Source organism: Balaenoptera ricei, chromosome 2 (assembly GCF_028023285.1).
Source record: "Balaenoptera ricei isolate mBalRic1 chromosome 2, mBalRic1.hap2, whole genome shotgun sequence".
Classification (NCBI taxonomy): Eukaryota; Metazoa; Chordata; class Mammalia; order Artiodactyla; family Balaenopteridae; genus Balaenoptera; species Balaenoptera ricei.
The window spans coordinates 142620908-142646894 of record NC_082640.1 but is presented as its reverse complement, the minus strand read 5'-3'; the positions used below and the strand labels follow the sequence as shown (position 1 = coordinate 142646894).

The 25987-nt window shown below is 42.9% G+C and overlaps 1 protein-coding gene and 1 non-coding gene across 2 annotated transcripts; one reads left to right on the top strand and one right to left on the bottom strand.

Annotated features, from left to right (window-relative positions):
• Window positions 1-3676: 3676 nt before the first annotated feature.
• LGALS3 (galectin 3) lies at window positions 3677-20446 on the bottom strand. The gene is made up of 6 exons (XM_059914276.1): window positions 20347-20446; window positions 13904-13925; window positions 12041-12430; window positions 10123-10211; window positions 5456-5621; window positions 3677-3987 (listed from the first exon to the last, which is right to left on the bottom strand). The coding sequence occupies exons 2-6, from the start codon at window positions 13919-13921 to the stop codon at window positions 3832-3834; spliced, it is 819 nt and encodes a 272-aa protein (XP_059770259.1). The 5' UTR covers window positions 13922-13925; window positions 20347-20446; the 3' UTR covers window positions 3677-3831.
• LOC132361854 (U6 spliceosomal RNA) lies at window positions 6798-6904 on the top strand. The gene has a single exon (XR_009502119.1). It is a non-coding gene; the product is annotated as a U6 spliceosomal RNA (small nuclear RNA).
• Window positions 20447-25987: the final 5541 nt, after the last annotated feature.

Here is a 25987-nt window from a genome sequence, read left to right as displayed (position 1 = left end):
CTGTGGTATACTCTTAGAATATTGAAAAGTTGAAGAATATGTATTTGTGTTCACTTCTATTCAATCCATTTATATAGTGTCATACAGCAGCCCTCCGTATACTGAGGGCCTACTGCTGGGGACTTGAGCATCCTTGAATTTTGATATCCATGCGTGTGTGTGAGGGGAGGGGGGCGTCCTGGAACCAGTACCCCCCACCCCAGGATTCTGAGGAACAACTGTATACTATTTCAATATTCAGTGTTCATCAAAGTATGTTTTAAATATGATACTGTTTCTCAAGGGAAGTGGGGATATTTTGTATATTAACCATGCAGAATAAAAATGTACTGTGCCTTGCCTCTTTTGTTTAAAATGTATAAGCTTAAAAGTTAAGTATACCTACTCAGAGCTTATGAACATTCTTTCATTTAATCAAAATACAATGTTAAACTTTGACAGAAATATTTGCATTCTTTTATACTTTATTCTTAATTTGAACTCTTAAATTTGTTGATGTTGAACAGCTTTGCATATTACATTTTCCAGGGTATGTTGAGTTTCTTCAGATGAGCTTTCTGGATTCTCAAGTCAGTTTACATGCTGCAGTTTCAAATGGTTAAATTATAAGCAGTTCCCATTAAATTCTTGTATTTTTTTTTTTTCATTTTCCCCTTGACGTGACTGACAGCCTTTGAAGGAAATGCTGCCTTCCCTTAAAGAGAATTATATCAATCACTTAATGCGTTCAAAATATTTTCTCTTTTATAAAACTCTTAACTACAGGATTTGTAGAAGACAGGTCATCAGAATAACAGAGCACCAAGATGACTCATTGTAGCTAAAGCTTGTCACCAGACCTGGAACCAGTTATTTCTGTTTGCAAATGAGGTGAGTGTTCAAGGTATTCACCAAGCAAGCAGCAACTTTCTGGCTAGTCCTTTATAAGATGAGGAGTTTCCAAACAAGAAAGGAAAGCACATCTACTTTTGTTGTCAGAGGAAGGTATGTTAGGCTTGTGGAAAAGACAGTATTTATTATCAAGGCCACGTGAGCAGTTAGGAGACTATGTGAGGTGCTGGCTTAGAAGCATATTCTCAGAATGCCTAGTCTTAACAAAATATAAAAGCAGCTTTAACAGCCCATTAATGAATAATTCAAGCAAGACATTCAGAACAAAGAAACATTTTATGTAAAAGTTAGGGTTTTCTAAGGGTCCTGGGCCATGAACATGTAGAAGAGATGGGTACAAAGCAACCCAAGACTTAGAATCTATATAAAGCAATATGTAACAATGGGACTTCCCTGGTGGCGCAGTGGATGACTCCGAGCTCCCAATGCAGGGGGTCCGGGTTCGATCCCTGGTCAGGGAACTAGATCCCACATGCATGCCACGACTAAGGAGCCCGTGTGCTGCAGCTAAGGAGCTGGCAAGCCCCGCAATTTAGGAGCCCTGGAGCCACAACTAAGGAGCCTGCCTGTCGCAACTAAGACCTGGCTCAACCAAATAAAATAAATAAAAATAAAAAAAAGCAACATAATAATAAAATAACATTTGCCCTCAAGGATAAAGTAGATGAGAATAAAACAATGTGAGTAAACATGATTTTTTTTTGTAGGTTTAATAAGATGTACTATTGAATCATTTAGAAAGCTTTTGGCTATTAAGTGATAATGAATTGAACTCGAATTGGCTTAAAAGTAAGGAAATTTATTATTTCACAAGTTGTCAGGGTGATTTCAGGCACTTTACAATCAACAGCTCAGTGATGGCATCGAAGTCCAACATCTGTTCATAGTTCATTCTGGCATCCTTGGTGTCAGTGTCTCTAAAGCTGGGTCGTTTTGGAGCCACGTGATGGCTACTAGTGGTAATCAGAGCTGTGTCCTTCCCTTTAGTCTGGTTAGGCCAGCTAATGCCACATCTCCATCTGCAGATCAGCTGGGGTTTGCTTAAACTAATCAGGTTTCCCTATTTTATCTGGGATTATACCTGGGTAAAACCAGGACTGTTAGGAAGCAGGGAATGAGTTGGGTAGGCAGCCATCAATGTGTCCTACAACTAGAGAGAGTGTCCTTGGGCTACTGGACTCTAGAATTATGAGGTATTAAGAAAATCTTTAAAGACAAAATGAAAGAAAACTGGGTAGAACAAGAGCCTTTCCAAAAATTAAAAAAAATGGAATTTCCATGTATTGAGGACCTACTATATGACAACCTCTTTGCAAACAATATTTATTCAATGGTCATAGTAACCCATTTTATAGACAAAAGGTGTGTTATAAAATGTATTATACAGTTCGTTTTATAGACAAAGGAACCAAGGCTCAGAGGATTTAAGTAATTTTGTATAAACCAAATTCCCTTTTTTCTCCATAGCTTACTGTGTTCTTCTGTTTAATCACTTGAGTAGAACAGTCAAGATGAGAATGCTAGAGTAAGGAATTAACATACTTCTTGAAGTGAGCTGTGATGTGCTGCTCACATCCCACTTTAGGACTGAAGGACTCATTTCTTCAGTTGCTATCAGTGCTGCTAGCAGACAGTCCTTGGGAATCATCCCGTGTGAGAACTGTCTCAGGTGAAGAAAGCCACTTCACCCAAGATCAGACTGCTTCCTAGGTGGCTTGTATCCACTGACTGAAGTGAAAATATGAAGGCATCGCCCTCTTGACAGCTCCAAAACATCATCCCAGCTCATAACCCCTATAGTGTAGGCTGAGGCATGGATGCTCAACTTCTTACTCTGCCTAATTGTGCGCCTTCTCATCTCCACGCCTGTTGAGAGAAAGGGCACTCCCTCATAAACCTCTTGCATTCTAATCTCTTTGCCTCCTGGGGGACCCAACCTGTGGCAACAAAATACTTGAGAAGATGGTATTGTAGAAACAATAATAGATCAAATAATATTTGGTCTCCTATAAAATGAGGTGATGTGAGCACATCCTGGTTTTGAAATTATATTAATCTTTGGCCTTGCTGGTAATGAGGAAGGGCAGAAAGGCATGGGTGAGAGTATTAACAATGGGAGCTATTAACTTTTTCAAGCTGATACATTTCTAATTAAAAACCTATTTTTTTTTCCCTCTACAAATCTGGAGATTTCATAAAACCAAAAGAACCCACGGGAAGATTGTCTGATATTGGTATCAATTACTGATTTGAAAGCAGTGAAGTATAGTTTAGAGAGATGAAATAGTTAAAAGGAGTCCAGAGAAATATACCAGAAAGCTAACAGTAATTGTCTATGGATCTTCTATATGTAAACTTTTTCTTTCTGCTTTTCTCATTTCCTGAATATATTATGTTTCCTGCAGTAAGAAAATAGAACGATTTCTTTGTAGCATCTGTTGGAGAGGTTAATTTGGGGGTAGTATTTACTCCTATTTACTTTTTTTTTTTTGTCTTTATTGAATTTGTTACAATATTGCTTCTGTTTTATGTTTTTTGGCCATGAGCCATGTGGGATCTTAGCTCCCTGACCAGGGATCGAACCCGCACTTCCTGCATTGGAAGGCGAAGTCTTAACCACTGCACCGCCAGGGAAGTCCCTCCTTTTTAAAAAATAGTTTAGCAAATATTGAAAACTTTGGGAGACCCTAATGCAGTATTAACATTGCTACATATTTCTTTTTCCATTGAGTCCTTTTCCATTGAGTCCACTGCGCATTATCAAGAATAAACTGACCCAATTAAATGACATACAAAGACAGGTAACTCTTTATTAAATGGATGATTTGCAAGAAGGACACTGATGAATAAAGGTAAAATTTTTCACTCATAGTAAACATGAAACTTTTAAATGTGTAAGGTTTACGTTCAATTTCATTTCTTTAAAAAGTATCTGCCCCTTTATATCATGGTGTGCGAAGCACTGGTGAGATTTATGTCACCAGAAATTCCCAGTTTGCTGATTTCCCTGAGATTTTTCACCCGATGACTGTACTGCAACAAGTGAGCGTCATTGACCGCAACCTTGAAGTGGTCAGCTTCAACCAGGACTTGTATCTGAAATGGCACGTACACAAAACTGTTAGGAATGCCCATTCATTTCAAAACCAGTCTGGCCTGAGCTCAAGATGTCCAGCATTTCACCTTTATGATCAATTGTAGAACTAATTAAAGTCAGAAAAAGTAACTTTACAGCAAAGATAAACTCCAACTTATTCAAGATTTAAACAAAACAAAATGATAAAATTGTTAGAAGGATATATAGTTGAAGCCACAGAGGAAAAGATTAATAATTTATCTACATAAAAACTTAAAGTTTTTGTATGGCCTCAAACACCTAAAACTAAAACTAAAAATAAATGCTAAAATAGGAATCCTCTACTTAGAGTGGCAAATGTTATGAAGATTGATAATAACCAGTTTTGGCAAGAGTAGGGGAAACAGACTCTCCCAGTAGTTAGAGGATGTGTTAATCCTTACATCCTTTTGGAAGCAGCACTTTGGCAATATCCTTATCTAAATTTTAAACATGTATATTCTTTGAGTAAAGTTATTCTAGGAAGCAAAGATTTATAAGGATAGCTATCACAGTATTTTAGTAAAATAAATAGAACTTTCCCGGTTTTATTTATTTGGAATATTTCCATACTCCAAATTTTCACCAGTAGGGTACTGGCTGAATTATTACACATCTGAACAATGAAGTACTATTAGGTGGCAATGTTCTCACAAGGAAAGATGTCCACCAAATGTAGAATATAGTCCCTGTTAGACCCTGCCCCTGAGGAGCTGGCGATCTAGCTGTTTTATAACCCACTCTATAGTCAACCCTTACCCGATACTGTGGACCTAATAAATATTTATTGAAGCAGTGCTTAAAAATAAAAAGTGTGTTGCTTGTCATAGAAAACCCTGGAAAGATACTCAAGTTGCAACCTTTGTGAGGATGGGGGAAGTGGTAAAGGATGGAGGACTTTTTAGTTAATTAAAAAAATCTATAAATTTTTCTTTTCATAAAACAAGTATGTATTACTTTTAGAATTTAAAAATTTTAGGTTTTTTTTTTTGACCACGCCACACAGCATGTGGGATCTTAGTTCCCCAACCAGGGATTGAACCCATGCCCCCTGCATTGGAAGCACGGAGTCTTAACCACTGGACCGCCAGGGAAATCCAATAAAAATTTCGTTTTGATTGCCATGCTAACTATGTTGTTTTGAGGAATTAAGTCTCAGCCCAACTGTACCATAAAGACTTTCTGCCTTTTTTTATTAAAGATGCTATTTTTCTCACTTCCAGAAAAGCTTAAACTCAGAAGGGTGGTAACGGGTGATGGTAAGGTGCCTGAATGGAGTTGGGGAGAGTGCCACTATTTCCGAGACCAGTCCCCTGGTATGGAGAGCAGATGTACTGGTTAGGTGTCCCAGGACAGCTGATGAAAATTCATTTCCCGTGCATTGTGGTTTAAGAGTGATTCCCCATGAGAAATATACATTATCAATATATAACAGTAGCAATAACTTACTTTGAAAGGTTTACCACTTTCAAATGGGAAAACCGTCTGTCTTTCTTCCTTCCCCCAGTTATTATTCAGCTTCGAATTACAAACGATGACTCTCCTGTTGTCCTCATTGAAGCGTGGGTTAAAATGGAAGGCGACATCATTCCCTGTCTTGAAATCTAAAGCAAGTCTGTTTTAAACCAAAGCCAGAGTTAGTAAAATTATTTAAGTTGTACATTTGTATCAAGTGAAGAACATACAATTTTCTAAAGAGCAAATCATTTATAAAATACAGGAAAAATTTCTAAACAAAGCAAATAAACCAGAGAATGGGTTCAAACTGGAAAGTATACTGGGCCAAGTATAGTAGTTCCACTTCATGTGCAGAGGGTATGTTCTAAGACCCCAGTGGATGCCTGAAACCATGGATAGTACCGAATCAAATATTTAGCTAGCTAGCTAGCTAGCTGGCTAGCTAGCTATCCACGCACACTTTTTTCCTATACATGTATACCTATGAGAAAGTTTAATTTATAAATTAGGTACAGTAAGAGATTAATAATAAAATAGAACAATTACAGCAATATACTGTTGTAAAAGTCATGTGAATGTGGTCTCTCTCAAAATATTGTACACATTTAATGCCTTTAATCTGAACTAAGCACTTATGCACTGGGGCTGTAACTTTTGCAGTTTGAGGTATGACAGGAAAAAAAAAACTAGCATGAGTTTCTTTTTCCTTTCTCACAATTTCATGGACAGAAGATTTGTACTTACTATAGATCTTAGCAACCTCAGCATACAACTTTTTTTCTTTCCATTAAGTCAAGAACCTTCCCCTTTTCACTTAAAAAGAGCCTTTTATAGCTTCTCTTTGGCATATATGAATTGCCAGCATCACTACTCTTGCTTTTGGGGTCATTATTAAGTAAAATAAGGGTTACTTGAACACAAACACCAGGGTACCATGACAGTGGATCTGATAACTGAGACAGCTACTAAGTGACTAATAGGCCAAATATGCTGCACAAAGGGATGATTTCACATACTGGGCAGGCAGGATGGGGCTGGACAGCGTGAGATTTCACTATGCTGCTCACAACGGTGGCAACTTAAAACTTATGAATTGCTTATTTCTGGGATTTTCCATTTAATATTTTCAGACCGCGATTGACCCTGGGTAACTGAAATCGTGGAAAGCGAAACCTCAGATAAGGGGGGACTACTGTATTCGATGTACTACCACAGTATCTCAAAGTAAACAAGACGATATGTGTTGAGTTTTTTGGCCTCGTTGTCTTTGGTCATATCCTTCTATTCAGCTATAATTCCCTTTTTACTCTCTACACATAAAAACAGTCAAGGTGTGCTCGCTTTGGCAGCACATATACTAAAATTGGAACAATACAGAGAAGATTAGCATGGCCGCTGCGCAAGGATGACATGCAAATTCATGAAGCGTTCCATTTTTTTTCCCTGGTGGTGCAGTGGTTAAGAATACGCCTGCCAATGCAGGGGACACGGGTTCGAGCCCTGGTCCAGGAAGATCCCACGTGCCGCGGAGCAACTAAGCCCGTGCGCCACAACTACTGAGCCTGCGCTCTGCAGCCCGCGAGCCACAACTACGGGTGCCTAGAGCCCGTGCTCCGCAACAAGAGAAGCCACCGCAATGAGAAGCCCGCGCACCGCAATTAAGAGTGGTCTCTGCTCGCCGCAACTAGAGAAAGCCCGCACGCAGCGACGAATACCCAGTGCAGCCAAAAATAAAACAAACAAACAAACAAAAAAAGGGTCAAGGTTTCCTTGTAGAGATTTGGGGCCACTTTGAGGGCACTTTATACCTGACATTGTGGAAATGATGGCTACCTTTTTCCTTCCCTGCCAGGTTACTTTTAATCCCTGTTAAAAGTAAGGCAGTCACATAAAAAAGTGCTATCAAATACCTGGCTTCCTCATTGTTAACCAAAAACCTAGTCCTAAAATAGCAAGAATGAGAAAACATAGTTAATATTCAGTATCCTATTGCTAAGTTGTAAAGTCATAATAATAAATGTACTAAACATTCCATGATGTGAAGTGGAATTAATGGAGGTGCTGGATAAACTTTCTACCCTATTCCCTCTCCTTGGATGTTAATACAAACACAAGTTATCTGGCTGTTAAAGTATTACCCCTACCCCACAGTTTCTCAAAGTGTGCTCCCCAGAGCGCTAACCTCAGAAGCAGCTGGTGCTCTTGTTTTAAAGCAAGGTCTGCGGGCTTCCCTGGTGGTGCAGTGGTTAAGAATCCACCTGCCAATGCAGGGGACACAGTTTCGAGCCCTGGTCCGGGAAGATACCACATGCCGCGGAGCAACTAAGCCCGTGCACCACAACTACTGAGCCTGCGCTCTAGAGCCCGTGAGCCACAACTACTGAAGCCCATGTGCCACAACTACTGAAGCCTACGCGCCTGGAGCCTGTGCTCCGCAACGAGAGAAACCACCACAATGAGAAGCTTGTGCACCGCAACGAAGAGTAACCCCCACTCACCACAACTAGAGAAAGCCTGTGCGCAGCAACAAAGACCCAATGCAGCCAAAAATAAATAAATAAAAATAAATTTTTAGAAAAAGAAAATTCAATTGAGTAAAAAAAAAAAAGCAAGGTCTGCTTTCTAGACCTACTAACAATGATTCCTTGGGTATTTCATTCACCCAGTAACAGACACATACACAACTACCAATGATTAAATTCACAGGGAAAGGACCAATATGGTCAAATGGCAATAGAATTTGTATTTGACTATGCAATGCCTGTATTTTCTCAGCAGTGAAAAGGAAGATAATTGTCAACTCTACCACCGTAAGGATTTTTTTCTTTCATGTAATTCCTCACATAGATTTTGCAGATCAAAGAAAATACATTTCTCAGTGTACTACCACCTTAATCATTTCAACCAAAATTGGTTTTGACCTGCCACAGTCTTAGTCGACATCTCTATTGTTATTGGAACTAACCTTTTTAGTGCAACAGTCATAAATAAGGCAAAGATACCAGTGTGGTCCTGCGTGACAGCAGCTGCAGCAGGAGGAGAGCAGATATTACCGAATCGTGAGTGCTGTCTGCAGAGGCTCAGGGCGCTGGGTCCTATGTTATTTTGGGAGGCAAGATGGATAAGGACACAGGCAGAGGATATATATATTGTGTAACTTGCTGTGAGACAAGCTTTATTGTGTAGGGAAGTATTGTGCTGAGAGAAGCGGTATAGGCTGTGTGGAAGGAAGAGCTGGCTTAGGGTAGTGACTACCACGGAGAACCAGAGGAGGCTGGCTGGAGGTGGAGTGAACTGGTTAGCTGAATGTGAAATGATCAGATCAGAATCTGAATCCACCTCCTGGTAACACAGGAGGTTGCTCCTGCTGATTCACGAGGATCGAGATGACAGGCACTCACAGAGGCTGTTTATAGACTCTTAAATAAACCTGTGTACACAGCTTGAATCTGTACCTTTTGTGTACTGTCTGTAAGACCCAGAAACAGATATTAATTAATCTAGGAGCTTTAATAGTACTACTAACCTCAAGGACAGACATACTGAACAGCTTCAGGATAGCCCTAGCCTGCTTGTATTATATATAAATATAACCAGTGGTGATAACCAGAGCCAGGCATCCCAGGGCAGCCCGTAAATCAGCATGGATTTTCCTAAGTGAGCTCAAAGTCTTACCCGCCCCGAGCTCACCTCAACCAAACCAGTACCAATGGCAGAGGCTGATTTATTTTTACAAAGTCTTTAACTTGTAGAGTCTTTTCAAACCTTTTAAGTAAACAGTGTCTACTCAGAAGACTGGGGTTCCCCACCTTGTCACTTATCATCTGTAGACCAGGCCGACAACATGGGAATCTGTGACTCTGCTGTTTCACCCATTATGAAGACAGAAATGGCGGCCAAGCTCACAAATCTGAGAGTGCACCAAGACCTGCACAATTGCAGGGAGATTTGTACCAGTATGAGGACAGAGAGGTATGATATTTAAGCTCTCAGATCAACTAGGCATCTTTTTGTCTTTGACCCTAGTTTTTATTTATTTATTTATTTGGCTGCACCGGGTCTTAGTTGCGGCACGCAGGATCTTCGTTGCGACATGCAGGATCTTTTAGCTGTGGCGTGTGGGATCTTTTTTAGTTGTAACCTGTGAACTCTTAGTTGAGGCATGTGGGATCTAGTTCCCTGACCAGGGATCAAACCCCGGCCCCCTGCTTTGGGAGCATGGAGTCTTAGCCACTGAACCACCATGGAAGTCCCTGACCCTAATTTTTGATGGGCTTTGTTTTTTAGACAATCTATGGCTCAGAGGTGGAGGGGGGGGGGATGGCCAAACATTACATTACAAAGGCTCTACTTTCCTTTAACTCTAAGGCTTTCATTGCATAGAAGAACCAACAGAATGGGTTTTCCTGCTCTTCCTCTTTGTCCTCACAAAGTAGAACTCTGTTTTATTCTGGTTCTGGGAGAAACACAAGATTTAGTGAGAGAAACCTTGTCTTCTTGGTGGGAATGCGTATTGATTTATGGAAAAATCCCAAACTATGGTATAGCCAAGATTCTAAATGTGCAGTTTTAAAAACTCTATCAAAACTCAATACAGATCACCCTTTATTCCAAAAGCAATCAATAAATATGTTAGACTTGCTGACTTTCCTCTTTACCTGTTTGCATTGGGCTTTACTGTGCCCAGGATTGTTATCAGCATGCGAGGCATGACTCCTCCAGAAAAAGGCAGGTCATAAGGCACATTCTGGGAATAAAAAATATATATATATATATATCAATAAAGAGTCATGTTTTCTTGAGGGAAGAAAGAAAAAGATATCGCTAAAGTTCAACCACTTTTAATATGTGTGAATAACACATAACCCTACCTTAGCCATCTTCAGGGCCTGAAGAGAGAAGTCTCCCTACACAACTGCAGCTAATAATCGAGAATAAGGCCATCAGTTAATTGGTGCCAAAGGCAGAACACGTTCCCTTTCGGAGCACTGTATCTCTCATGACAAGGTCCATCCCAATCTATAACTCATCCACTTGGCCTATTTTTTGGAAAGATCCTTGTCATATAACATTCTTTGTTGGGTTGTTCTGCTCCCTGTGGGCAGGCATTGTGGTACCTTCTGGGCTTCTGTGGCCCCCTATGTTCCACTCACACAAGGCCCTGAGGAGTGCTTTGAATGTGGCAGGTACTTGCTATTTGTAGAATGGACACTTTCCAATTAATACCTTCCCCAGTTCATTTTACAAATATTTATTGACCTTCTATGTTCAAGACGCTGTAAATATTCCCAATGCTCTGTCCTTGGCCTCTTCTCTTTTTCCTGTAAAATTGTTTCCCCCTGGGTTCAACCATCACCCAAGTCTTTTCTCTCTAGCCCTGATCTGTCTGATCTGTACTAGTCCTGTGCTTCCTCCCGTCTGGATTTGCTACTGGTGCCACAAATCCAACAGGTGTGAACTGGAATTGTCTCCCCTGCCCCTCCCCCATCCAATCCCCTTCCTGAGTTCCTGGTTTGGGCTGACCCTGAGCTCCTGGTGCTCTCCTTGCCCAGCCTTGAAAAGCCAGAGTCGTCTCTGACTCCTAAGACTTAACCACTAGATGCTGGGGTTCTTCCTCTGAGATCTCTCTCCCATCTGCCTCTTCCTTTCCACAGCCTCCATATCCTCCGTCTCAGCTGTCTACCTGCCTGTGGTCCAGGCCCTGTTCAACGCCTCCCATGCCCCCAGTGCTCTCTCTCTGCTCTCCTCTAAGCTGACCCACAAGCAGAGCAAATGCGCCCTGTGACATCATAGTCCTGAAAGGGGCTGATCCCACACTGCTATTGAACTCTTTCCTCATATCTGTATCTTTTCTCCCAACTACACTATTTGGAAGGGAAGGGTCTGTGTCTGAGATGTGTCTGGAGCCCCACAGAGTTTTATGCTTAGAATTCATTTATTAAAATGGGTTTTAATGTAAGTGAAAATTTAATCCTTAGATCACAAAATTATCTTTAGAAGGTTTTTAAAAACCCGATTACCGTGGTTCCCCCAAAGGTTCCCTCTACGACCATGGGAAGGTTGTATAACTCTTTATTGCCCCACTTCCTCATTTGTAAAGTGGGGATAATAACAGTATCTTAGAGGGTGCTTATGGGGTTGAATGAAATCATCCGTGTAGAAGCACACAGCTGGCACACGTTATATACTCGGTGTTTATTAATAATAATAACCAAAACTTCCCCCATTGCTATGATCTTAACTTGATTTATATTAAAGCTGCTTTACAGATGCCTTCAAAAGATGCATTAGCTTCTTTTTACTCTTACTCTAACAGTTCACATACTAAACTCAACATGAGCAACAATTTTTTCTATTGGACCAACATACACTGTGGCTGGTCCTTGCAAAGTGGCTCTAAGCAGTGAGTTTAAAGCTTCAGTTCTCCCGGAAGCCCTTTGCAGGTCAGTACCCAGAGCCAGCTCTCAGCCAGAGCACTACAAAGTGATGGCACCACCGCTCCAGACAATTGCCACGTGCTTCGTTAGCTTTGTCCTGATCACATTCAAGCATACGAAATGACTAACACCATCTTACCAGGGGTCCAGAAGGGCTGCCGTAAGGGCCAGCAGCAGGGTAGGCTCCAGGAGCACTTGGCTGTCCAGGAGGTGGGTAGACCCCAGGCCCGGGGTAGGCACCTGGTGCAGCTGGTCCAGGATAACCAGGTGCAGTTGGGCCAGGATAACCAGGTGCAGTTGGTCCAGGATAACCAGGTGCAGTTGGGCCAGGGTAGGCCCCTGGAGGTGCCTGGCCTGGGTAACCCCCAGGAGGTCCCTGGCCAGGGTAGGGGCCGGGTGGTGCCTGTCCGGGGTAGGCCCCAGGATAGGATGCTCCTGGGTAGCCTCCTGCCCCGGCAGGCTGGTTTCCCCATGCACCAGGCCACCCTTGAGGGTTTGGGTTTCCAGACCCAGGTAAGGCATCGTTAAGCTGGAAAGAAAGACATAAACAATTACAGGATGAAAGACATTCACAACAACAGAATTTTCAGGAATATGTGATCTAAGAATTAGAGTGATATGGTGAAGATATGAAATTCATATCAATAAAATTTTCCCCACCTATTAGTTTTGAGTTCCTAAGACTAAAATTAGACTTTAGGATTATACATGCCTTATCATTTTATTCTTGCTTCCCATCATCTCAGATCATTAAGGGTTGCCTTTTCGTAATTTGCTAAAGTCAGGAGCTAGCCATCCTCTATGTAAAAGCACATGTTTTCTAACTGACATGAGAAAAATAATCACAAAAATCAAGATGCATTTGGGCTGGAAAACCTCCACCAAGCTGGCGCTGGTTGCCTTGGCCTTCCCTTTGCTGGACGTCTACTGCACTTCAGGTGCACCAGGCTAGTCGCCACTTAGTGGCATCCAGGCTAGTATCAGAGAAGCTGCCTTGTACACAGAGAGGAGCCTGGGATGTGGAATCACAAGATTTGGTTTGAAATCCAGTGCCATCCTTCAAGAGCTCCAAACTCTTGGAGCCATCATGTCACTTGTATAGGACTTAGTGTCTTTGTCTGTGTAACAGGCATAATGATCTATCTCATGTGATTGTTGTGACGAACAGATGAGGCAGCATTTGGGACGGCTCTTTATAGACTGCAAGACGCTGTGCCAGTGTTGGTTTGTGTCCTTTCTCTCCAGGAAGAGACTCTGCCTTCTCCCTCTCTGACTTCTACAGTATTTAGCAGAGTGCTAGGTGGTACATGGAAGATACTCAGTAAAAACTTCTATGTTGATTGAATATGACCTGCCAGGATTGTCTGACCCTTTGGTGCATCAGGAACCCAACTCCAGACCTGGTATCGGGGCAGCAGAGTAAGGCTGTGAAGGGAGCCCATGGGGTCTGGGGGAGGGGGAGAGATAAACAGAGGGCTGGATGATGATGGAAAGTAAACCGGATTTAGAAAACAACTCAAGCTCATGGCTGTAGGTGGTGTGAGTCATTCTGTTAAGGAATTTGAGAATACATAAGCATGCTAATAGGAGTTTATTTTCGCTGCTTCTTACTCCAGCATTTGGGAAAGGAGGAGGACTAGAGGGCACTGCAGGATTTAAAAAAAAAAAAAAAAATCAGGATGCTCAGACTGTACCACACTGCCCTTTGTTCAGCTGGTTTCTCACCTCCTGCCAGTGGAATCCACCCACTTCTGTCCTAGGCCTTCGGTAAAGGGGATACTGTTAGTGAGGCCCAGGCCTCTCTCTGCCTGGCTTTCTTCCCAAAACTGTTGCTGGAAAAACAAGACTCCAGCTAACAAGCCCTCATTGGACGGGTGAGGCCAGAGGAAGCCACGTGGTGGGAGAGTTAGGGAAACTTGAGTGGTTAAAAAAAAAACAAACAACCTTCAACCTGCATGACTGTATACATATTAGGGTAGGAAAACAGACATAAAACACTTACCGAAAAACTGTCTGCCATTTTCCTGAAAGGAGAAAAAAACAAACAAACAAACACAGGTTATTGATCCTAAAAGATTTCACTGGTTTCCGTATGAATTTAACATCACAAACAGCTCATTGTGCAGGTCTAGTCAATGTACAGGCATTCTCCTAACACAAGCCAGTCTATTCCTCAAATACGCTGAAATCGTTAGCGGGGAACCACAAAAATGTCTCATCAAAGGGCGGAGATGCACTCCACCTGGATCACCACGCCCTATTTAACTCATACCTTTAAACTCTAATCACACTAGCCTGTGGCCTGAATCCTGGGAGTACCAGGCGATCCAACGCAGGTGGGAGAGGGGGGAATAAAATGCTCTGCCCCTTTCCTAGGTAACAAATGTAAACAGTCCTGGGTTTTTGGTCCTCCTTCACCTTCCTTCCTGTGTTCTTTATCTACCACCTCATAAAAAGTGTTCAGTGAGTTAATCTCACCCACCTGCCCACCGGTTCCCTCTAACAGCCCCACGCCCTCCTCTGGCTTTTGTGAGGAAGCAGTTGGTTCTTCCTACTGAGATTTGAAAGACAATCCTTGCCTTCCCTGCCCCACCCGCCAAGACCTAGTTGCTGCTGTTGATTTATTCCTTCATTTGTACACATTTATGCCTACTCTGGGCCAGGCACTGGGGGGCTCCTGTCTGGGTTTGAAGGTGAAATCGACCAAGATGTATGGCCAAAGGGTCCAGAGGCCAGAAGGGGTCACAAGTGATGGACGCTGTGAGCCAGACTGCATGCTGTGGGAAGTCACAGGTGACTTCTAACGGGAAGAGACAGTGTTGCTTGAGCTAAACCTTGAAGGAAAGGTGAGATTGGGATGTGGAGCAATAAAGAAGAAAGGCGGGCACAAGATGATTCCCTTTTTTTTTTTTTTTAAAGATACTTGTTATTCCAAATGAAATCTCTGGCAGTATAACAAACAACTAAGGTTAAAAAAAAGAGTCAGACAATGTGGAGGAAAATATTTTTGGGTAGGATGCTACCAAAGAGGGTTGGCCTTGCCCAAAGCTGCCTCAAAGGGTGGCCCCGAGACATCATTCTTGCTTCTCCTGCCCCTCCGCCTGTGCCAAGTCCCCATCCAAACAGGATGCTTTACACCTGCTCCCGCCGCTGGTGCTCTCTAGTGGTGAGGGGAGGAGGGTAGCTTTGGACTCCTCAGGCCTGGGTGAGTTTTCTCAGCTCAGGATCACTGGTGCTGTGGCCAAAATTACCTGGATTTTAACAATCAGTATCTCTTTTTCCTTAAGTCGCCTATTTGTGATAGTTATTCAATTATTATTCTTAAAATAATTGGGGCTTTCCTGGTGGCCCAGTGGTTGAGAATCTGCCTGCCAATGCAGGGGACACGGGTTCGAGCCCTGGTCTGGGAAGATCCCACATGCTGCGGAGCAACTAAGCCCGTGTGCCACAACTATTGAGCCTGCGCGTCTGGAGCCTGTGCTCCGCAACAAGAGAGGCCGCGATAGTGAGAGGCCCGCGCACCGCGATGAAGAGTGGCCCTCGCTCGCCGCAACTAGAGAAAGCCCTCGCACAGAAACGAAGACCCAACACAGCCAAAAAAATAAATAAATAAATAAATATTTTTTAATAATAATTGAGTAAATGGTGGCTACTTGATAGGTCCTAAAAATGTAAAATATTAGATTTTATTGTTAAAAAAACCAAACAGGCAGACCTCCTCCTAGAACTTAATGTATGCTTTATTTATACACCAGATATTTTATCCTACTCTGCTGTTATTTATAACACGCAAATATTATCTTTCACTGAATTTTTTTTTCTTTTGGCCCATCTCTTTTTTTAAAAAAATAATTTTAATTAATTAATTAATTAATTTTTATTTTTGGCTGTGTTGTTCATAGTGGGCAGAAAGCTTAGTTCCTTTGATGACACAACTTCTTCTTCCACTCCTGGGCAACGTACCAAAGCCTCAGCAATAACACTGTAAGTGTTTTGACTTCTTTTAAATATCGCCATTGTGTTCGGGCTTATTCCCAACCTCACACCACTGACATTTCAGGCGGGATACTCTGTAGGGAGGGGCTGTCCCGTGCACTGCAGTATGTGCAGCAGCATCCCTGGCTTCAACACACAAGATGCCAGCAGCACCCCTCCCCCCCATTGTGATAACGCACAATGTCTTAAGACGTTGCCAAATAACCCTGGGGGAAGCGGGAAGAGGGCAAAATTGTGCCTGGTTTGAGAACCACTGGTGTAGGCTAATTAGCATATGTATCCTCACATAAATGTACCTATGCAGGTCAATAAAAAACAGAAAGGTAGTTTCAATTGTTAAAACTAGCTAAATCTGTTCCATTGGCCTCATAAAGTGTCTTATTAACATAAATCCAATTAAACTTAGATGTGTTTAAAGGCTGATCATAACCAGAAACTCACACAAAGACATTTACATTTACATTTCCAAAATGTAACATTTATTCTTTTCAAAGTTTCTGTTCAAGCATATTCAGTTTATTTTCCAACTAGCCCAAAACAATTTAAGAAACAAAGCAGATTCCATTTTATTTCTACTGTGTTTCACATAACACCAAGGATGACAGTTTGGATTGTGTTGTGACACATTAGACAAGCCCATTAGAATAACGACACCCTGCATTTTTGTGGTGCTTTTCAGTTTACAAAGCACTTACACATACCTTACCTATTTTGATTCTGATAATAATCTTATGAGATTGACAGGGAAAAGTTAATATCCTCACTTTAAAGGTGAGGAAACTGAGTCTCAGAGAGGTAACGTGGTGACCCAAAGTCATTCTGTCATTGGCAGGCCAAGGACCAGGGTCCAAGCATCCTGACTCCTAATTCAGGCTGATTTTACACTAGTATAAAACCTCACACTTTGAAATTTTAAAGTATAGTCCTTCGAAAGTGTTAGTTACTTCATTTAGAAATTAATTCTCTGGCTTAAACATTCAGAACTGCATAAACATGCTGAAATTGTAAACAAATTAAAAAAGAGATCATGTTTTTGTCAGAAAACTAGCTGGGTGACTCAGTGTGCAGTGATATTGAATACAAGGATGGCATTTTGCACAGTCACTTTGCTAATTATAACCACATTTAAACCGATAAAGCTTACTTTTCCAAAAATTGGGTAAGCATTGTTTTGATTATGTCAACTCCCAACCATCAGATCTCTGATGAAACAGGTTCTATCTAACCAATATTCTTTTGAAATCAAGGTTAGCAACCTTAGAACTGAAAAATGAAAAAAAGAACCAAAAAAGAATTAAAAAAAAAACACATCTATTTGGATAAATATCTTCCCTACTTGCCTGGAAATTTTCTTTCTTTTTCTTTTTCTTTTTTTTTTTTTTAGAGGAGTAGCTTATAGAGACAATCAAATGTAAAATTTAAAAAATCTTCCCACTCCACAGGTACTATAGGTTTGTGAACTCTGGCATTCCCAGAATCAGAGAATTTTGAAAAGCCAGGATAGAAACACTACATCAAAGACAAAAACATTTAAAAACTACTACCTGAGTCTTCACATTTGGAAAAACCTACAGGAAGTAGTTCAGTATTGCTTTGGAATAAGGAATTTAGACATGAGTCAGAACGCAGACCACTTTAATCGGCTGTTAATTGCAGCTCTGCCCTTTAATAAAGAGTGGCTATCCACTGTACTACGCTATTCTAGGCCCATGTAGCAATTAATTCAGTTGCCAGGGTTCCCAGGAGCACTTCTGAAATTTCTGCCCACAAAGGGCCCCAACTTTTATACGAGCTGTAAGGGAAGTAGATCACAAACGTATTTCCTCAGAACCCCAAGCACTGCCCACACTCCTCCCCAAAGAACACAGAACAGGCAGTCTACGTCCTGGCCTTACTGAAACACGGAACAGGCCTTGAGGAACGCCCACTTACCAAAGCCAAATTCAATGATGCTGGTTAGAATAAAGGAAACTGGTCCTTTACTAGGATTTCTTTTTCATCATTGTTCCTCAGCATCAAGGAAGGTAAAATTACTTTGTGCCTCTCAGTTACTGATTTGTTTTTCCCTTATGGAAAAGCTGAACATCAGGCAAGAGAGAACACATGATACTCAGTCAGCAGCAAATTGGAATTAGTGCCCTGGCAGGCTTACCACTCAGAATTTAATGAGAAGAACCCATTCAGGCACCAGACACAAAATGTTAACTAGCTGTCCTCAGCAGAAGCCTGTGTCCCAAACTATCACAGGAAAGAGAGGCTTAGTTTTAGATCAGTTACTATGAGTCTCAGGTACATGAAGTTGACAAGCCAACTGGTATTTAAGGTAACATAAGAGTCTCAAGTTTTACTATATGAATATATATCTCTATTACAGTTAAAATTTAGAGTCTGGCTGATGAAGGTTCTAGGCAAACAGTATCTAAATCATAGGTGAGACCAATATTGGCCTTTGACCTCACTAGCAGTAAGTAAAAAGTCTTTATAAAGCACTCCTGCATATCTGTGGCATAGCAAAATGTCATTGATTAAGGACCCCTCAACAGAGTGAGATTTGCTATTCCATTTTTTTAAAAACTAGCTTTTGGACTTCCCTGGTGGCACAATGGTTAAGAATCCGCCTGCCAATGCAGGGGACACGCGTTCGAGCCCTGGTCCGGGAAGATCCCATATGCCGGGGAGCAACTAAGCCCGTGCGCCACAACTACTGAGCCTGCGCTCTAGAGTAGGCGAGCCACAACTATTGAAGCCTGCACACCTAGAGCCCGTGCTCCGCAACAAGAGAAGCCACAGCAATGAGAAGCCCATGCACCGCAACGAAGACCCAACACAGCCAAAAATAAATAAATTTAAATAAATAAATAAAAATTAAAAAGGCATTGGTGACTTACAAAAGAAAAGCATGTCTTGACAAAAAAAAAACAACTAGCTTTTGGGGTCAATCTATCAAGCAATGCTCCTCCTTTTCTGCTTCTTATGTAACCTGGTGAGGCACCACCTAATATTTCTAAGCTCAAAACATTCAAGACCCATTATCAAACTTCTCCCAAGGATATGAAGTAAATGCTGATTCTAAGTATAACGCCCACACATTATTAACTTAGGAAAGAGCTCCAATCTCCCATAGATCAAGGATGAGGCACAGCCATCAAAGGAATGAAAGACTCTCCTCTAGGGATTCAACATCAATGTCTGAAAAGGAGACTATTGTGGAACAATATATTTTTATTATTAAACTTTAACTTTTATGGAAACAATTTCCTAGTATGAAGGATAAACTTTATAAACTTGAGGCAAATGAGTCAGAATTTTGGAAGCTGGTGAAAATTTTCTCTCATGCTCTGTGCCAAGAGGTCAATTTTCATTGCTATCATTTTCTTCAGAACTAAATGAGCCTTTCTTCCATTCCCTTTCCAGAATCCTAGAAACAGACTGGGTCACTGAGGTCCAACCGTCCTCATTGCCCAGCAACCCAACTCCCAGGAGTCACTTTACAAATATTCCACGCTATCTGGAATAGGAATCGCTAAGGGGAGGGCATGAAGCCTAAGGCACGACCTCAAGCCCTGTGTCCCTGAGCTCCTACTCCTCAAAGTGCATGCATTTTAGTGCTTTGATTTGAGCAACTCACAATCCAGAATAGATCCTCAAACATGTTTGAAAAGCCTCCCGACCCCCGCCTCAGCTAGGCCTCTGCACCCTGGGACCAACATTCTGCCACACCCCACATATCCCCGGCACAGATGTGAGATCGTTAATGCCCAAATCTGGACAGGGATGAGTCACTGATTTGCAAAAACTGAGGGTGTACGGTCTTTGTCAAGCCGGGCACATGTCCACTCAGCCTTGGGGCAGCACCGTTTTCTGCGGGATCAGCATCCAGAGAGAGGCTGCAGCCCCTGACCCTGTTGGCCTGGCAGCAGAGCTCATTCCCATCCCACAGCAAGATCAAGGGGTCGACAGCCAAGTCAGGGGTCGTGGAGCCGCCCGACAGAGTCCGGGAGCAGTACCCTCTGTGGACTGGGGGCAGGAGGACCTGCTTCCTCCCGCCCAGCTGGAGCGGGCGGCTGGGGTGATGCGCGCGCGCCCACCGCTCACCGCCGGCGGCCCCGGGCGGCCGCGGACGGGAGGGCGCGACGCCGGGACTGAGCCTCCCAGTCACCGCAGCTGAGCCTCCCAGTCGCCGCAGAGGGTAACACACCCGTCCGCCGCGAGTAAATGCAGGTGAGTCCTTGTAAGGCGTTGCTAACTTTCCCCGAGTCTCAGACTCCGCTCTCCCTTCTCGGCGACGCCCTCCCGCGGGCCCCCGGGAAGTCAAGCCCCTGCCGCGCTTCCGGCCCAGCCCTCCAAAGGGGGCCGCGCACCGAGCAGCGCCCGGGCGCCCTCGCCCTGCCAGGCTCAGCCGCCGGCAGGCCCGTGCGCGCCCCCGTCCCGGCGCCCCGCGCCACTCACCCGACGCCTCGGCACTAGCTCGCGCGCCGCGGGGGTGTCTTCGGCAGAGGTGGTGTCGTTGTGGCTGGGCGGCGGCCGGCTCTGCGCCTCAAATACGCCGGGCCAGGCCCGCCTTTCCCGGGGCGGGGCCGCCACCCCCGGCCTCTCTCTGCGGACGAGGCGGGGCGAGTCCCCGGCCCCGCTGGACACCCGGGCGCCGCGGTTCCAGGGAGCGGAGGAGACGCCTGACTCGGGACAGCGGCGGGTGGGACCCTGACCTGAGGCCTCCATCCCCGCAGCGTCCAGTCGGTCCCTTCCGCAGCCGCTGGAGATCAGGGTTCACCGCCCTCTCACCGGATTCACCTGCTAACTCCTCAGACCAAGATAGGGAGAGTCTGCGAAGCTTTCTGTGTGTGCTTCTTTGGGGAGTTTTGCTTGCTTGCTTGCTTTAACCGTGTTTACTTTTTCTGCCTGAATCTCAGGCACTCTCAGCCCTTCTGCATTTACTTTACCTAAATCCCTTCTCAGCGTCAAAGCCTTCGCACAGTGACTTGGGTCACAGTTTTCTGAGATGCTAGGTGAGATGCTCCATGTTCTTGGCCTTGCTTTCATTCCCATTATGAACTGTGAGGTGGGTACACACCTCAGACTAGGAGCACTAAATTGTTTTGCTGTTTGCTCCCTACTGCCTCCTTAGCATCTACCCTGTGTTTGGTAAATATTTGTTTAATGAATGAATGATTGAAATAGTGAATCACTTCCTATTGGGAAGAGTCCTGATAAAGGAGGGAAGAATTAAATACAAGTGTATATTTGGAAAAGGCAGGAATAAAATAAAATAAAGCTATGGCTCCAAAAAGGTTGTTACAACAAGTAATGATGCTTCCAAGAGAAATGGTATTTGTTTGGTAGCATTTAGCTGGGTAATAGCTGAGTGAAATGGCTAAGGATGTCAAAGATGAATTTTTTTTTAAGTTTAGACACAAAAATTAACTCGACTCGCAGACATCGAAAACAAATTTATGGTTACCAACGGGGAAAGTGAGGAGGGGGGATAAATAGGAATTTGGGATTAACAGATACATACTACTATATATAAAATAAACAACAAGGAACTACTGTAAAGCACAGGGAACTATATTCAATATCTTGTAATACCTATAATGGAAAAGAAGCTGAAAAATAATATATATATGACTGAATCACTTTGCTGTACACCTGAAATATTGTAAATCAAATATATTTCAAAAAAAAAGATTAACTCAAAATGCATTAAAGACCTAAATGTAAGACCTGAAACTATAAAGCTCCTAGAGGAAAACGGGAAAACTCCTTGACATTGATTTTAGCAATGATTTTTTTTGGGTATGACACCAAAAACACAAGCAATAAAAGCTCAGAGTAAACAAGTGGGAGTATATCAAACTAAAAAGCTTCTGCACAGGGACTTCACTGGTGGCGCAGTGGTTAAGAATCTGCCTGCCAATGCAGGGGACACAGGTTCGATCCCTAGTCTGGGAAGATCCCACCTGCCGCGGAGCAACTAAGCCAGCGAGCCACAACTACCGAAGCCCATGCGCTCTAGGGCCTGTGTTCCGCAACAAGAGAAGCCACCACAATGAGAAACCCGTGCACCGCAACAAAGGGTAGCTCCCGCTCGCCACAACTAGAAAAAGCCCGCACAGCAACGAAGACCAAATGCAGCCAATAAATAAATAAATAAAAAGCTTCTGCACAACAAAGGAAACCATCAACAAAGTGAAAAGGCAACCTACAGAATTGGAGAGAATATTTGCAAATCATATATCCAAAGAAGAGGTTAATATCCAAAATATATAAGGAACTCATTCATACAACTCAATTACAAAAAAAAAAAAATCTGATTAAAAAATGGGCAGAGGAACCAAACAGACACTTTTCCAAAGAAGATATACAAACGGCCAACAGGTACATGAAAAGGTGCTCAGCGTCACTAATCACCAGGGAAAGGCAAATCAAAACCACAATGAAATATCACCTCATGCCTGTTAGAATGGTTATTATCCAAAAAGACAAGAGGTAAGTGTTGGAGACGATGTGGAGAAAAGAGAGCCTTTGTGTATTGTTAGTGGGAATGTAAATTGAAACAGTATGAAAGTTCCTCAAAAACTTAAAACTAGAACTACCATATGATACAGCAATTCCACTTCTGGGTACATATCCAAAGGAAATCAGATCACTATCTTGAAGGGATATCTGCTCCCCCATGTTCATTGCAGAATTATTTATAATAGCCAAGACCTGAAAACAACCTAAGTGTCCGTGGATGAATGAATGGGATAAAGAAAATGTGAGATATATATCTATAGCTATATACTGTATCTATATCTATACACATTCATACACACACACACAGTGAAATATTATTCAGTCATAAAAAATGGCAGGAAGGAAATCCTGCCATTTGTGACAACATGGATGAAACTTGAGGGCATTATGCTCAGTGAAGTAAGTCAGAGAAAGACAAATACTGAAATGATCTCACTCATATGTGGAATCTAAAAAAGTCGAACTCATAGAAACAGAAACATAGTTTGGTGGTTGCCAGAGGCTGGGGGATGAGAGAAATGGGGAGATATTGGTCAAAGGGCACAAACTTCCAGTTACAGGATGAATACGTTCTGGGATCTCATGTATAGCAAGATGACTATAGTTAACAATACTTGAAAGTTGCTAAGAGAGTAGATCTTAAATATTCTCATCACACACACACAGAAAGGTAACTATGTGAAGTGATGGATGTGGTAACTACTGTGGTAATCATTTCATATATATATATGTATATATATTCATTATATATAAATATATCTCATTTTATACATATATGTAAATGAAGTTTAGATAATATTAACAGCTACTATTCATCAAGCACTTCTTAGGTGCTTTGTATTATACCTAGTGCTTTACATGCATATATGGGGGGGGGGTAGGTATTTTTATCCCCATTTTAAAGATGAAAAAACTGAGGCATAGAGAATTAGATATGACCAAGATCACAACACAGATCAAGTTGAAAGTATGTCAGGGTCTAAGAAATAAGCCTTTGGAAATGGGATTTGCTATTCCACAGACTGAGACAAAGAATACACCAATGAACGAAGGAAGGAAAGGAGGGAGGGAGGGAAAACGCCACTGCCAGCAGGCCACCAAAAAGTGGTAGATTTAGAAGTTGGAGGGGATCATTCAGAAAAGGAAAGAAGAATTGACCTCACAGTGAAATGATCTCTGAAAGAACAGAGGAGCAGACTTGCTCTTTTTTTTTTTTTTTTAAATTAATTAATTTATTTATTTATGGCTGTGTTAGGTCTTCATTTCTGTGCGAGGGCTTTCTCTAGTTGTGGCAAGCGGGGGCCACTCTTCATCGCGGTGCGCGGGCCTCTCACTATCGCGGCCTCTCTTGTTGCGGAGCACAGGCTCCAGACGCGCAGGCTCAGCAATTGTGGCTCACGGGCCCAGTTGCTCCATGGCATGTGGGATCTTCCCAGACCAGGGCTCGAACCCGTGTCCCCTGCATTGGCAGGCAGACTCTCAACCACTGCGCCACCAGGGAAGCCCAGACTTGCTCTTTTTTTTTTTTTTTTTTTTTTTCAGACTTGCTCTTTTGATTCCAGTGTTTCAATTCTGAGGGACAGTTTTCTATCTTATAGTGGGATTCTGTGTCTGGCTGATAGCATATGTGAGAAAGCCTCTGTATTTGCTTGACCTGTGTCTGGGAGCTTTTGGGTTTTTGGCTAGAGGAGGAAAGGACTTGGTGCTAGACAATGGAGTAGGGACAAAGAACTAGGGAGGGGATGTCGAAACCAATTCCAGTCCAGCCACTTTTGCTGGGCTGGAGCCCCAGGGAGAGAGGAATGGGGCCAGAAGCTGATGGGGCTGTCTTTGTGAAAGCTTTTTGAGAAGTGGCATCAAGGCCCAAGTGACAAAATACAGCTCTGGGGTGTGAGGCATCTCTCCTTTCCCCTTCTGCACACACCCCAGGACTTGCTGGCTCTTTGCAGATTTCCAGAGCAGACTCCCGGGACCGACGTTAGCGTTCTCCCCAGGGAGAACCTCTGGCACTGGGAGTTCCCTCATGTAGGTAATGGACATTTCCCAAGGGGCGGGCAGATGCTGCATCTGCGGGGGGTGGGGGGGGGTGGGAGGTAGGGGAGTGAGGTGGGGTGGCCGGCACACTGGTTGGTTAGCATGAGTGGGGTCCACACAGGTTACTTCTTTGGGGTGCACTGAGCAAGGGAGGGGCTGGGAAGGGCTCTGCTCTATACCAGAACAGACTATGGGAGCCATAGTCCCACAGTGGGACAAAGGAGGCCTCGCTAGAACTGGCCAACTGTGAGTTGTGATGTAACTTGGTGATAGTTACATGTGTTCTGTGTTTTGGGCAATGAGTTCACTCAGTAAACCAAAGTGGAAAATGGAAATGTGGCCTCGTGGTGTAATCTCTGATACAATAGGATTGAAGGATAGAAATTTATGAAAAGTCCAAATTACATTTTATGCCCCCAAAATATATTTAGATGTATAAATATTTATCACTCCATGTATCCATAAATAACTCTGAAAACTAAGATACATTAATGTTTTTAAAATGTGTGATTCACGATGGGCTGCAATGTTCCTATGAACTCCGACACTACATTAAGGTGACCCAGGTAGCCTGACAATGTTGCTTGCGTGGGCCCTATGATGTCAGAGAATGAAGGATATGTAATATATAAAGCTGTATTGCCCCTAAGAAAGTTGAAGGAAACAAACATTTATATCTGGAGTTTAACTCTGACTTCCCTCCTATTCTCCTCCCCTTGCTTACCCACTGGGGCCACCAGGGCCCCCAGCTGTTCCTCCCTGCACACAAGATTCGCTCCGAACTTAGCATCCTTGCCTGGCTGTCCCCATATGTGAAACTCTCTCCTCCCATTACCAACTCTCTCACCTCCTTCAAGTCTTTGCTCGAATGGCCCTTCTCCGTGAGCCTACTATTCAATATTTTAGCGCCCTATTCAAAATCACAGCTCAAACGTTCCCCAGTCCCTCATGCTGCTCATCCCCCTTTACCCTGCTCTAATTTTTCTTTTCTTCATGGTACTTATCAATTTCCAGCATGCTATAGAATTGATTTATTTCTTATATCTACTGTTTATTGTTGGTTCCCCCTGACTTTCTTCTACTCCCCTCCCTGACCGCGGAGTTCTTTGCTGTATTATTCACTGAGGAATCCAAGAGGCACATAGTAGGCACTCAATATTTGTTAAGTAAATAAATTCATAGTGTGGGCACTGGAGAAAAACCCTGTGGCTGTTTGATTTTATCACTTTCAGTGCTTTTCCCTCTTAGTTAACTATTTAATGCCTCTTAAAAATGATTAAAATTTTAATAATGAATAATTCAATTAATAGGTTACTATGTTTGTAAAATACAAACAAAACAATAAAAAACAAAAAAACCACTTTTTAATGGGGAACTAAAAGCTGACCACTTGTTTCGAATAAATAGACCTAGTCTCAAAGCAACTCCAGGGACTTCCCTGGTGGCGCAGTGGTTAAGAATCCGCCTGCCAATGCAGGGGACACGGATTCGAGCCCTGGTCCGGGAAGATCCCACATGCCGTGGAGCAACTAAGCCCATG

Excerpts from the sequence above, each read along its gene's own strand:
- LGALS3 (XM_059914276.1), bottom strand. Across the intron at positions 5,622-10,122 it reads GTAAAGCCCAATGCAAACAG|ACTTGCTTTAGATTTCAAGA; the intron begins GTAAAGAGGAAA and ends GGTTTAAAACAG. Across the intron at positions 3,988-5,455 it reads AAAGTGGTAAACCTTTCAAA|ATACAAGTCCTGGTTGAAGC; the intron begins GTAAGTTATTGC and ends GTGCCATTTCAG.